At 35.2% G+C, this 12,602-nt stretch overlaps 3 protein-coding genes across 8 annotated transcripts in view; 2 read left to right on the plus strand and 1 right to left on the minus strand.

The window, feature by feature from the left end:
* LOC107731125 (sortilin-like) overlaps positions 1-8,295 on the plus strand; it is a 12,497-nt gene extending 4,202 nt beyond the window's left edge. Inside the window, exons 6-19 of the mRNA XM_016542110.1 lie at positions 577-638; positions 2,115-2,161; positions 2,916-3,070; positions 3,155-3,299; positions 3,520-3,675; positions 5,257-5,363; positions 5,507-5,609; positions 5,758-5,929; positions 6,119-6,306; positions 6,406-6,595; positions 7,061-7,177; positions 7,364-7,472; positions 7,894-8,006; positions 8,105-8,295. Of these exons, the coding sequence (XP_016397596.1) occupies positions 577-638; positions 2,115-2,161; positions 2,916-3,070; positions 3,155-3,299; positions 3,520-3,675; positions 5,257-5,363; positions 5,507-5,609; positions 5,758-5,929; positions 6,119-6,306; positions 6,406-6,595; positions 7,061-7,177; positions 7,364-7,472; positions 7,894-8,006; positions 8,105-8,252 (1,812 nt within the window). The 3' untranslated portion in view covers positions 8,253-8,295. The remainder of the gene's footprint in view (positions 1-576; positions 639-2,114; positions 2,162-2,915; positions 3,071-3,154; positions 3,300-3,519; positions 3,676-5,256; positions 5,364-5,506; positions 5,610-5,757; positions 5,930-6,118; positions 6,307-6,405; positions 6,596-7,060; positions 7,178-7,363; positions 7,473-7,893; positions 8,007-8,104) is intronic.
* A 1,422-nt stretch (positions 8,296-9,717) lies between these two features.
* LOC107731126 (neugrin-like) lies at positions 9,718-10,178 on the minus strand. The gene is made up of 2 exons (XM_016542111.1): positions 9,918-10,178; positions 9,718-9,850 (listed from the first exon to the last, which is right to left on the minus strand). Exons 1-2 carry the CDS (start codon positions 10,136-10,138, stop codon positions 9,718-9,720), a joined length of 354 nt encoding a protein of 117 aa, XP_016397597.1. The 5' UTR covers positions 10,139-10,178.
* A 138-nt stretch (positions 10,179-10,316) lies between these two features.
* LOC107731273 (nuclear transcription factor Y subunit alpha-like) overlaps positions 10,317-12,602 on the plus strand; it is a 12,296-nt gene continuing 10,010 nt past the window's right edge. For 4 of the 6 annotated variants that reach the window (XM_016542320.1, XM_016542321.1, XM_016542315.1 and 1 more), the window contains exons 1-2: positions 10,317-10,505; positions 10,899-10,987. In XM_016542320.1, the coding sequence (XP_016397806.1) occupies positions 10,913-10,987 (75 nt within the window). In that variant the 5' untranslated portion in view covers positions 10,317-10,505; positions 10,899-10,912. The remainder of the gene's footprint in view (positions 10,506-10,898; positions 10,988-12,602) is intronic. The other 2 variants (XM_016542316.1, XM_016542318.1) reach the window with 2 other exon arrangements.

Raw genomic sequence — 12,602 nt, forward strand, 5'->3', positions numbered from 1 at the left:
CCATGCAGTTACTTTTAAAATGAAAGTCATATTCATATTTAAATTACAACATTTAGAATATGATTGTGTTGTAATTTAAGGAAGTAGCCTATCAATATAAGTGTACACTTTCAGAAATGGAGCAGTTAGGCTTAGACACTTTATCTACTTTATCAATTCTAACTTGATTATTTATGCAATGGCAAGAAAATTAACAGAATGGAAATAAAGCGCTAATGTGGGTGATTGAAATTTTGAATTTGAAATGGAAATCTGAAATTTGATTTCATTTATAATGCAGATTACTGTTATTTTTCAGAGGGTTTGGGATGATTTAGTGTGATACCACAAAACATCTTTAAATGGTGTTAAAGTGATGATTGTGCTGTTTCTTACCACAAATGGTGTCACTTCCTGGAGGATGAAGTCATTTGAGTACCAGAATAGAAAATGATACTGAGGACAGCTAAATGATACTTATGAAAAACATTACTTAGAAGAAACCTATGAAATGATTATAAGTTAAAAGATTTTGATTAGACAAAGGTGAAAAATTAAGATACACCTTTTTAAAAAAATTCTAGTTTTTCATTTTAGATTTTGCATTGGAACAAGCAGGAACATGGCAAAATGGCAACAGCTGCTAAAACCATTAAATTGTAACAAAAGAAGATTATAACTAATATAATTTCTTACAAAAGTCTTACAAAATTGTAAATGTAATATTTTACCCAATATAAGAAAATGTACTGCATGAAATGGCCTATCATTTTTATAGTATCATTGAGAGGCAAAAAAAACCCTTATGTGACCCTTATGACTGTTTTTTGTGGTCCAGGGTCACATATAAGGAAAAAGTGACGATGGGCTGATGAATTATTAGAAAAGAATGCTCACCCGAGGTGTCGAAGCGGAGTGGCCGTTACACCTCGGGTGTGCATAATATTTTCTAATATTTCTAATAATTCAATGGACCAGAGTCAATTATTACACTTATACTATGGTTACCACACCTCACGACATTGTTTAGATGTTGTATTTCAAGACATTCATCAGGTTTTAGTCCTTAAAACGCTCTTGTGAGTAGGATTACTTTCTTGCGCATCTCATCAAACACCTCCGTTGCCAATTCCAAAATGTCATTTTAGACCTAGTAACAGAGGCTTGAGCTGTTGATAGCAGACTAATGCAGCTAATAACTAAGTTATTAGAGAGAGAGAGAGAGAGAGAGATAAAGAGAGAGAGAGAGCAAGAAAGGGAGAGAGATTAAGCGCATCTCGCAACAGACAATAACTGAAATCGTTTGGCGACGTGTTATAGACATGTAATGTGGTCAAGACCTGCCTTGAACTACTTTAGCCATGTGTTTCCCTGAAAATAACTGCATACCTTAGAACGTTCCTCAGCCAATCAGATTCAAGCATTCATAGTATAAATATATATATTGAATTAGTTTCTATTTATGTATTTTCCGTTTTAATTTCAATTAAAGTTTTAGTAATTTAGTTGTTTTTTGTCATTTTTACTGTTATTTTTTTATTTGTGTAAATAGTTTTTATTAATTTTATTTAAGTTTTAGTTATAGTTATTTTTGTGCATCAAGTGAAACTAAATGAAAATAAGAAATGTTCCTTTGGCAACTAACTTAAAATGTTTTTCAATTTCATTTCAGTTCATGCTGATTTTATTTCAAATTTTAGTTTTAGTTAACTATAACACCTGTTTTAGTTAACTATAACACCCTGGTTTGTTGGTAATATTCCAGCAGTCTGGCAACCTGAAGACTCCTCAACCTGAGTCACTCCCTCAAGTCTTATTTTAGCAATACGCCATATGAGTTCAGACAATCCTAGCTATCCTGTTACAACAATGCCATGAATTTTAATGGAGAATCAATCGCAATGTGACCAGCTTCTTGTTGCATTGTTCATATGTTATTTATAATGCAAAAACATGATTTGTGTGGTGATCACAAACTATGTCGTCTTCCTTGACATTTTAGCGTGCAGCATGTTTGCATTTATTATGCTGCAAACAAATGACTGATCTGAAGTGAACTGATTTGACTGCTGTTGTTTTATGAGGTCTCCTGAGTTTAATCTCATGGATCAATTATCTCTTCCTCTTTTCCACAGGGGAATGGATACTCTGTTCTTCTCCACCAACCTTAACGGATCCTGCTGTGAGTAATATTTATAGCTTTGTTGGTCTAAGGTGTGGTGACTTGAATGTGTGTGTGTGTATCAATTTTATGTTTATTTCTGGTTTTACATCCTTGTGCGTTAGTCACTGCGTTGAAATTGAGTTATTCTAAATCAAAAATTTTAATTTCAGATTTAATTGTTATTATTTGCAGTAACAGCTGGAAATTTCACAGCTATCAGTTCATAACATATAGTGCACAAAAATATATGTATATAATATTCAAGCCAGTGGTTAAAATTTTTATTTGCTAGCTTAGATTTTCATTTGAATTGACAAAAAACCAAATGTTTTAGTTTGCAAAACATATGAACACTAGTACATGATCCGCAAATGTGACGATACCACACTGACAGTCCTGTCAACTGGCGCAGTCCTCTCTCACACTGGTCCTGTCAGCGGCCATCTTACCGTTGAGCCCAGTTGAGTGAAAGTGTACACTTTTGCATTTCTGTTTCCTATATTTGGCAATGAGTGCATGTGCTTTTTTTTGCAAGTTGATTGCACTAGTGTCAGAGGGGATGATGCAGCATCCTGCGAGTGGTGTTGCTCAAGAGCTAATTAATATTGTTTAGATTAAATATTGTTGGAAGCTTTTTGAATTGGAATTTAGCATCCCACAGTGGATTTGAGTCAGCACGCCACCACTGCGGCCCATGCGGCATCAGCAACTCATTAAACCATATATTTCTGTAGTAATGTTACTTCACTTTTTGGTGTTTTTTTGTTTTCAGATGATAAAGGGGTGCTGGTGCTGAGAAAGTCAGCTGACCTTGGTGTTAACTTTAAGACAGTCGCTGAAGGGATCTACTCCTTTGGGATTGGCGGACGCTTCCTGTTCGCATCAGTTATGACTGGATCAGGAAACATAATGCCATCAGCATCTGAGGTGTGTGAGTGAGGGTCTTTCTGAGTTTGTTGTGAATATATGAATGCATGAATGTGATGTGTTAACTGTGTGCATGCTCTTTAGGACATGATACGGGCAATACATGTGTCGGTAGACAAAGGTGAGACGTGGAACATGGCACAACTTCCTCCTGTCGGCCATGAGCAGTTTTATTCAATACTGGCAGCCAATGATGAAATGGTCTTCATGCATGTGGATGAACCAGGAGGTGAGTTTTTGCTTTTTACCATAACCAAAATACATGTGGTTACATTACAACCTAACCTTGTATAAACCATCATAATATTATCTATGCTGCTTTATAGGTACATTTTATTGGGCTTTTATTGGTCAGCCACTGGCTTATAGCAATAGCAGTTTGATTTGTGCTACTTGATAGACCTCAGTGTTTCTGTGTCATTTAACTGTACTGTGTGTGGTTTTTTCAGACACTGGGTTTGGCACCATCTATGTATCAGATGACAGAGGCACTGTGTATTCCAAGTCTCTAGAACGCCATCTGTATACGACCCCAGGGGGCGAGACAGATTTCACGAACGTCACTTCCCTCAGAGGAGTCTTCACTACTAGCGTGCTGGTTGAGGGTATGACTACATCCTACACAAGACGGACATATGCTTATAGTCTGTGTGTATATTTAACATCCGATTGCTCCAGGGGGACTGTATCACTTAGTATACTTTAAATCGATATGGGTAAAAACAATATCAATACAGCAATAGCTTGCTGTTTACTTTCTAAATATAAACTTGAGCATGCATATGATATTTAACTTATGCCTTGTCCAAATACCCACACTTGCGGTCTTGGCCACTTGAGAGCGCGTGCTTGCAACAGGAAGTAAGTGCGCAAGACTGTCCCAGATCTTAAAAACGCCAGAGCGCAGTGCTCTTAACACACACTAAATCCACACGATCTCGAATACCGCTCCGCAGCAGTATTCGAGGCTTAGTGTATCCCATCATGCATCATGTTGTGGAAATAAATCGTGAGACTTTTTGCCGAGATCTCGTGAGAGCTCACGGAAACCTTTCCAATGTATGTGAAATATTTATAATAATTAGATATTACATATAATTTGGTAGTAAAACAAAGAGTTGCATGTTTTATTGGTGCAAATGAGTAGTGGTGATAATTATTTTGTACAACATTTGCAACTGCTTTTTATCACTAGCAGCACCACAAAATTAAATTGTGTCATCTGTTATAGGGACTACTGATCAGACAATTTAGAAGTTGATTTTAAAATGCAAAGTATTGAAAATAAAAATAAAGCTCTGTAAACACTTGCATTTTTACAACATTATAAGTATGTCCCATCAGGTAATGAAAAGTTCTACACACACTTGTGGTCTTCATGCTCACTTCATGCTGGACCAAATACAGGAAATACGTCATAGAAGTGGTCAAGTGCAAAGACCGCAAGTGTGGGTATTTGGACAAGGCAATTGCATACACTACTGTTCAAAAGTTTGGGGTCGGTAAGTTTGGTTTGTTTTTGAAAACAAGGCTGCATTTATGATTAAAAAATACAGTAAAAACAGTAATAATTTTCTGTTTTAATATATTTTAAAATGTAATTTATATCTGTGATGCCAAAGCAGTGTTATTTTAGTAATAATATTTTAATAATATTTTTAATTAGTTTCATTAGTGACAAAAAATATTTATATATGGTTTTAATATTAGTTAACTATAATAACCCTGTGGCAATGCTGAATTTTCAGCAGCCATTACTTCAGTCTTCAGTGTCACAAGATCCTTCAGAAATCATTCTGAAATGCTGATTTGCTGCTCAATAAATATTTCTTATGTTAAAAATAGTTGTGCTGCTTAATATTTATGTGGAAACTGTGATATCTTTTTTCAGTATTTTCTGATGAATAAGATTTTTTAACATTATAAATGTCTTTACTGTCACTTTTAATAAATTGTTGTTAATAAACTGTGTATAACTGTGTATAATAAACTTCTAACTAAATAAGAATATTTATTTCTTTAAAAAAATCTTATTGACCCAAACTTTTAAATGGTAGTGTATATATAATTACCTATGTAAATAATAGATAATGTGAAATCAGTTAGTTCACATGACTAAATTCACCTTAGGTAGGGCTTTTCTAAAATGATTTTGTGTTTCTCTCTATTTCTCTTTTCTACAAAAGACGGCTCAGTACAGACAGTAATATCGTTTGATCAGGGAGGTGAATGGGTTCCTTTGAAGAAACCAGAGAACACAAAGTGTGATTCTACAGCCAAAGATCCAGAAATGGTAAGAACCACTTTTAAGGGAAGTTGTAATAATTGGGCACATGTGGCCAAATAGTTAAAATTCTTGAGAAGACTACCTCTAACAGTATGTCTTTGTTTAGCCTTTTTTTTTTACTTACCTTGTGTTGTCTTCCTCCTGTGCAGTGTAGTCTGCATATTCATGCCTCATACAGCACCTCCATGAAGCTGAATGTTCCCATGCTGCCTCTGAGTGAACCTAATGCTGTGGGACTTATATTGGCTCATGGTAATGCACACACACCTATTAGAAACAGTCTAAAGTCCAATTCCGTTCTGTGACCAACTGAAATATTTTAGTGTTTTAATTTAATTGGCAGTATTGAACAAAATAGAATTGCCACAGAATTGCAAAAACAATGACTTTTCTTTTTCAGGGAGTGTAGGTGACGCAATCTCAATGATGACTCCCGATGTGTACGTGTCTGATGATGGAGGCTACACCTGGCTGCAGGCTCTGAAGGGGCCGCACCATTACGCCATCCTGGACTCAGGAGGCCTGCTGGTGGCCGTGGAGCACAACGAAGCCAAACCCATCTCTGAGATTAAGTGAGCAACCCCCTTCAGTGTCATTTTAGTATCAGATTTTATTGTATTAATCAATATTTTGACTTAAATGAATGTTAAATGTTAAACTAAATGAAAAAGGCAACTAGCTGAAATAAAAATAAAATCGCTGAATTGCATATGAAAAAGCTGAAAAAGTTGGGTAGAACTGTCTGCTGGTGTGTCTCTAAGGTTCTCCACTGATGAGGGGCAATGCTGGCATGTTTATAAGTTCACCCAGACGCCGATGTTCTTCACGGGGCTGGCCTCAGAGCCTGGTGCCCGCTCAGTGAATGTCAGTCTGTGGGGTTATGAAGATGCTTTGATCAGCCACTGGGTAACTTACACCATTGACTTTAAAGACCTGCTGACACGTACCTGTGAGTGACCAGTTCTCATTGAACCACACAAAATCCAAGGCATTTTACACTTTATATAATTCAGTTTAGCACAAACTAATCTTTCTGTCTGGTTCCCAGGCCAGGAGAATGATTACATTCAGTGGCTGGCACACTCAGATGACATCAGCGACCCAGACGATGGCTGCATGCTGGGTTATAAGGAACGTTTCCTGCGTGTGAGAAAGGACTCGGTGTGTTGGATTGGCAGAGATTACATAGTCACAAAGCAGCCCACGCCGTGCAGGTGTACACTGGATGACTTCCTGTGGTGAGTGGGAACAGAAGATATTACTTTAGTTATTTTATACACGTTTCTATTTCATCTTTATAATATTTTAGTTTCTGTTTAGCAATTCAGTTTTAGTTAGAAATTTTGATGTTAATTCTTTTATTAGTTATTCTTAACAATTTGTTATTATTCTTTATATTTCAACTAATTTCGATTTTTAAATGTACTTTATTTTGGTTTTTAAATCAGTAGATTTTGTCTTAGATTTAGTAAATAATAATAACAACCCTGTGAACACCCTGTTATCAGATGTTGTTTTTTATTATGTATTTATATTATTTATAATTATATATTTACCATGCCCTAGTCATTTACAGTCATTTGTCATGTTAAAAGGTTTATACATTTAGATCTTAGATTATGATTTGTTACATATTGGTATAATTACGAAGAAAGGCATCAAAGTTTTCAAAAATGTCAAATATTCTCTGCCGTCCTCCATAGTGACTTTGGATATTACCGTAAAGAGAACAGCTCAGAATGTATCGAACAGGCTGATCTCAAAGGCCACGATTTGGAGATCTGCATCCATGGGAAAAAGGAACTGCTACAGACCAATGGGTAATGCCCTCTTTGTTGTTCTCCGTTTCTTGAGGATTGATGCTTTGTCCTAGCATTAGTCAGTAGACAGTTGAGATTTTTCACTCGATTCATCTTGCATCTGGTTAGCACATGCTTGTCCCTGACTCATTAGGAAAGCTCTAGAAACAACATGCAGATGGTTTCATGTTTGTCGTTTTTTAATAGGTACCGAAAGATTCCAGGTGATAAATGTGAAGGAGGGAAAGAACCAGAAAGAAGGGTGATTGACCTGAGCAAGAGATGCGTTAGCAACCTGCTGGAGCCTCAACTGCTGGTGAGAATGCATTTAGCCTGCTGTATATTACTAGTTTAATCATTCAGACAGGAGTTTTGAAATGTGTTTTAACGTCACTTATTTATACATTATGTATGTGTGTATATATACGCAAGTGTTAAATTAGTAGGTTAACCAAAAATGTACATTTTAAAGAATAGCCTTATCCTCAAATTTTATAATATTATTTTAATATTGTTTTGTATTACTTTTGTAGTGCTTTTGTATTTTTGGCCCCAGTCCACATTCACTGTCATTGTATTAAAAAGAGTGTCCAGGATATTAATCTAACAATACTCCTTTAATGTGTCAGAGAGAAATAATACACATAGATGAATTGTTCACAATACGATGCGTTTAAAAAAGATGATGAATTTGCACTTATATACCTCTATTTAACTTGTATCTCTGTAATCCACAGACAGATAAATCTACCTCACATTCCGCCCCTATCACTGCGATCGTCATAGCCATCCTGCTGACCGGTGTAGTGTTTGGAGTTCTGTTTGTAAAGAAGTACGTCTGTGGTGGAAGGTCAGTCTATTCTCCACATATTTGAAGTGTTTCATATAGAATATATTTAATTCTATTACATAAAATAAACCACTGTCCTTGCTCTCTATATTTTACAGGTTCCTTGTACACAGATACTCTGTCTTACAACATAATGCGGAAGCCAACGGCATAGATGAACCACTGGACACAGATGTTGCTGAAGCTCCCAAGAATGATTTCCATGATGACTCAGATGAGGTACAGATTCGGACCGTCTCACACTAATCAATTCATCTAAACATTTGTCTTAATTATTTACAAGCTGATCATACACCCTCTTCTTTTTTTTTTTTTTTAAAAAAAGGATTTATACAAAATAAGGACAATTATGCCCCTAAATGACTTAATACTTGTTCCTAAATTGAGTTGCTCTCCATGCTTGGGGTAATAAAAGATAGTGCAAATGAAATATAAAGCTAAATGATTTCCATTGTGACAGTGATTTTATTTATGAGGTGTTTTCTTGCTGTGCAAAATCAATGTATATATTAGTTGTGAAGCTCTGTACATATACAGCAATTCCCACTTTGTATCTTTTATTTTTGCTCTGTATATTTGGAACAGAACTGTTTGTTTGAGAAATAAATTGATTTGTCCCATTGATGTTGTATTTTTTATTTCTGCTTTTTAGTTTGTACATGCGACAGAAAAACAATAAAAAGGGAAAAATTATCAAATTTAAAGGATAGGACAGCTTTCTCCTAGCTGTGCCAGTTTTGTTGCAAATTCTAACAATAAAGTAATATTCATAAAAGAACAGGCCTAGACTTGAGCAACAAGTGTTTTGATAAACATGGTGACTTGGCAGCATAGCTCAAAACGGTAAAGGGTTGCGCTTGCTCTAAGGGAAATGGTAGCTGACAACACGGATTGGTTTGTCAGTGACCAACCAAATGACTAATTCTGAAAAATACAGAAATCAAATCGGTTAATGCGAGAGGGAGTGAGCGCGAGCGCAAACACTGGACATGAATGATACTGTTAGTGCAGTCCAAGAAAAAGAAAGACCTGCTAATGTCTGTGAAATATGGGGCTGTTTTGGGGCTAATTAAAGAGCAGGTTGAATTTCAGCCCATTTTAATTACCTTGGTTTGCTCATAATAAGGGGTAACGTAAATGTTGTTTGCCAAACAAACCACCTAGAATTGGTTTGTGAAATTATTCGAAAATGTATATTATTTAGACCTTCTTGTTAACTTTTCAGCCCTTAACTGTATGTGTAGATAAAAACATCGGACATGCCCTAAGTAGGTACTATAAGATGCTGTACATAATGTTAAGCACATTCAACAAAGAAACAGATTCAGTCTCAAAATACACCTGGCTTCTGGCCCAAACCCGCAGTTAGGGAGAACATCAGACATCGTTTGTTTTCATAGAAATCTACTAGTTGTGGTTATACTGAGTAATAAGTGAATAATTTAAAAAAAAATGTTTTTATGACAAATTAGGTGAGGAAGGAGAGATGGAGCAATATACTGCTACAACCAGTGGAGATCAGATAGTGGTGCAAGCTGCCAATGGGCAAATCCAGCAGCAGGTAAGAGCCAATTAGCAAATATTAAAATCACTCAAGGAAAGTTTTTTAATATAGTCACAGGCATGTCATGCAATTGAATGCTGGTTATAAACATACACTTATTTAAAAATGTTTGACTGCTGTGTGATTGACCAATCCGAATCAAGTATTTCAGACATATTCATACTGATACCTTATCTGCTGAATAGCATCCCAGCTTAGTCTTCTCTCTGGGGCTCCAGGATTGTTCATTTTCCTCTTGATGATGTGAAACTTTGCTGCTTTACGCCTTTTCTTCTCTTCACTGCACAGGAAATAATGTTAATGCATGAAGACAGCATTTGCTTTTGTGCTTCTGTATAAGGACTCACCTAATAATAGAGTTCATTTTGGCTTCTACTGCATCCATATCATGGTCATCTTCAAACATGTCTTCCTGTCGTCTCTGTTTTGGATGAGAATCAGGATACCTCTGTGACATCCACCCGTATGCGCCTCGACTGGCATGCCGACAAACCTGGCAAGCAGCAGGTCCTGGGAGAGGGGCCAGTTTGGTGGCCAACATATGGGCCATTCTCCACGGGGTGCCCATTCTGTACAGTCAGAGACACAAAGACAGTGACATCTAAAATTGCAATTGAATCCAATATAAAAAGGAATGTTTATCAAATAATATCTATAATTCTATAATAAGAGTCTGATGAAAAGTCTTAAGAAAAGAGTACACTGAAAGTAAAGGATTGTTTTTTTTTTGTAGCTGACAACACGGATTGGTTTGTCAGTGACCAACCAAATGACTAATTCTGAAAAATACAGAAATCAAATCGGTTAATGCGAGAGGGAGTGAGCGCGAGCGCAAACACTGGACATGAATGATACTGTTAGTGCAGTCCAAGAAAAAGAAAGACCTGCTAATGTCTGTGAAATATGGGGCTGTTTTGGGGCTAATTAAAGAGCAGGTTGAATTTCAGCCCATTTTAATTACCTTGGTTTGCTCATAATAAGGGGTAACGTAAATGTTGTTTGCCAAACAAACCACCTAGAATTGGTTTGTGAAATGATTCGAAAATATATATTATTTAGACCTTCTTGTTAACTTTTCAGCCCTTAACTGTATGTGTAGATAAAAACATCGGACATGCCCTAAGTAGGTACTATAAGATGCTGTACATAATGTTAAGCACATTCAACAAAGAAACAGATTCAGTCTCAAAATACACCTGGCTTCTGGCCCAAACCTGCAGTTAGGGAGAACATCAGACATCGTTTGTTTTCATAGAAATCTACTAGTTGTGGTTATACTGAGTAATAAGTGAATAATTAAAAAAAAAAATGTTTTTATGACAAATTAGGTGAGGAAGGAGAGATGGAGCAATATACTGCTACAACCAGTGGAGATCAGATAGTGGTGCAAGCTGCCAATGGGCAAATCCAGCAGCAGGTAAGAGCCAGTGTAAACAGGTTGCTGTTTAATCAGTTACTTTTAATATGGAAAAAATACATTGAGTGTGTTTTTTATTCGTTTTTCCATGCATTTTTAAACTTAAAATTTTACTGTATATCAGGTGCAGTAGTATTTTTAAAATAACAGGAGAGAAATCTGCTTCAGGAAGTGGTTTCCAATTCTAGGAAAGGACTGGGTAAATAGTTCTTGTAGTGGCGTGCAAGCTGCCAATGGGCAAATCCAGCAGCAGGTAAGAGCCAATGTAAACAGGTTGCTGTTTAATCAGTTACTTTTAATATGGAAAAAATACATTGAGTGTGTTTTTTATTTGTTTTTCCATGCATTTTTAAACTTAAAATTTTACTGTATATCAGGTGCAGTAGTATTTTTAAAATAACAGGAGAGAAATCTGCTTCAGGAAGTGGTTTCCAATTCTAGGAAAGGACTGGGTAAATAGTTCTTGTAGTGGCCTACAGTCTCTCTCCTTTGAAATGAACTTTCTCGGTCCTGATAAAAACAAGGTTTATGTGACACAAGCACACCCAGTGTGTTTTGCAACATGCTTTTAAACAGAAATGTGAGTCAGAAAGAAAATATGTGTTTTTCTTTGAGGTATATATATATATTATTATTTTTTTTTTTTTTTTTTGATTTTCTTCAAAATTATAGAGAATTTTTTTTCTTACATTTTGAAATTTTAATTAATGTTAGTTAATTAGTTAATGTAGTAAATATAATTAGTAATATATATAAATTTTTTTAGGACTGCCAAAGTTAACATGTTTACCTAATATATTAAAGCAGCAATTTACCATTTACCAGACAGCACAATAACACATTTACCAAATTTGATAAAATTAATGTTTTAGTTTTTTTGTTCAGAAATCATGAGAGTAATGATGATTATTTTAAATTGTTTAGGGAACTATTTTTAACAGTAAGAAATACAGTCAAAATCTGCATATAGTTCTTTTTTCCTTCAATAGTGGATGGGAAAAATGTAATTGTCAACATTTTTTCAAATTGTCATTAATTACTACCAAGGTTATTATAGTTTTGCATTTTTAAATTCGTTTTATTTTAATATCGTTTTCAAATTTGCAATAAAATTTTGTTTCCTTAATAATTTTGTTAGTTTTAGTTTAGATTTTATTTTGTGAACACATTTCTCTTTAGTTTTTATATAGTTTAGTTTCAGTTTTAGTTTTAGTAGGCTAATTAAAGTTTAGCAGAATTAACAGATCACTTCCAGAGCACAGGCCAAAGAAAGACTTTGGCTAATTTAACCTTTAGCGATGCACACGTCTAGGGACACAAAATTAAAGCATACTGAGATTGATTAGATGGTAAAAGTATACAAATACACGTCAAAATGAAACAGTCATGCCTTTTTAAATCTACACAAGTTGCGTTTACATTATATTTAAAACGCACTGAATGATACATGTGTTGTGATTTTTAATTTGAAAATAGATGTAGCTAATTTCTTTATATTATGTCTTTCATCTTATTTAACCATAATCATGATACCATAACTGTCGTGTCTTGCTCACTTTCCCGCGAACAAACGCGCATAAATCATAAGTGGAACTTATGAAATTCAATAATAATG

Source organism: Sinocyclocheilus rhinocerous, unplaced genomic scaffold (genome assembly GCF_001515625.1).
Source record: "Sinocyclocheilus rhinocerous isolate Xijiao unplaced genomic scaffold, SAMN03320098_v1.1 scaffold1600, whole genome shotgun sequence".
Classification (NCBI taxonomy): Eukaryota; Metazoa; Chordata; class Actinopteri; order Cypriniformes; family Cyprinidae; genus Sinocyclocheilus; species Sinocyclocheilus rhinocerous.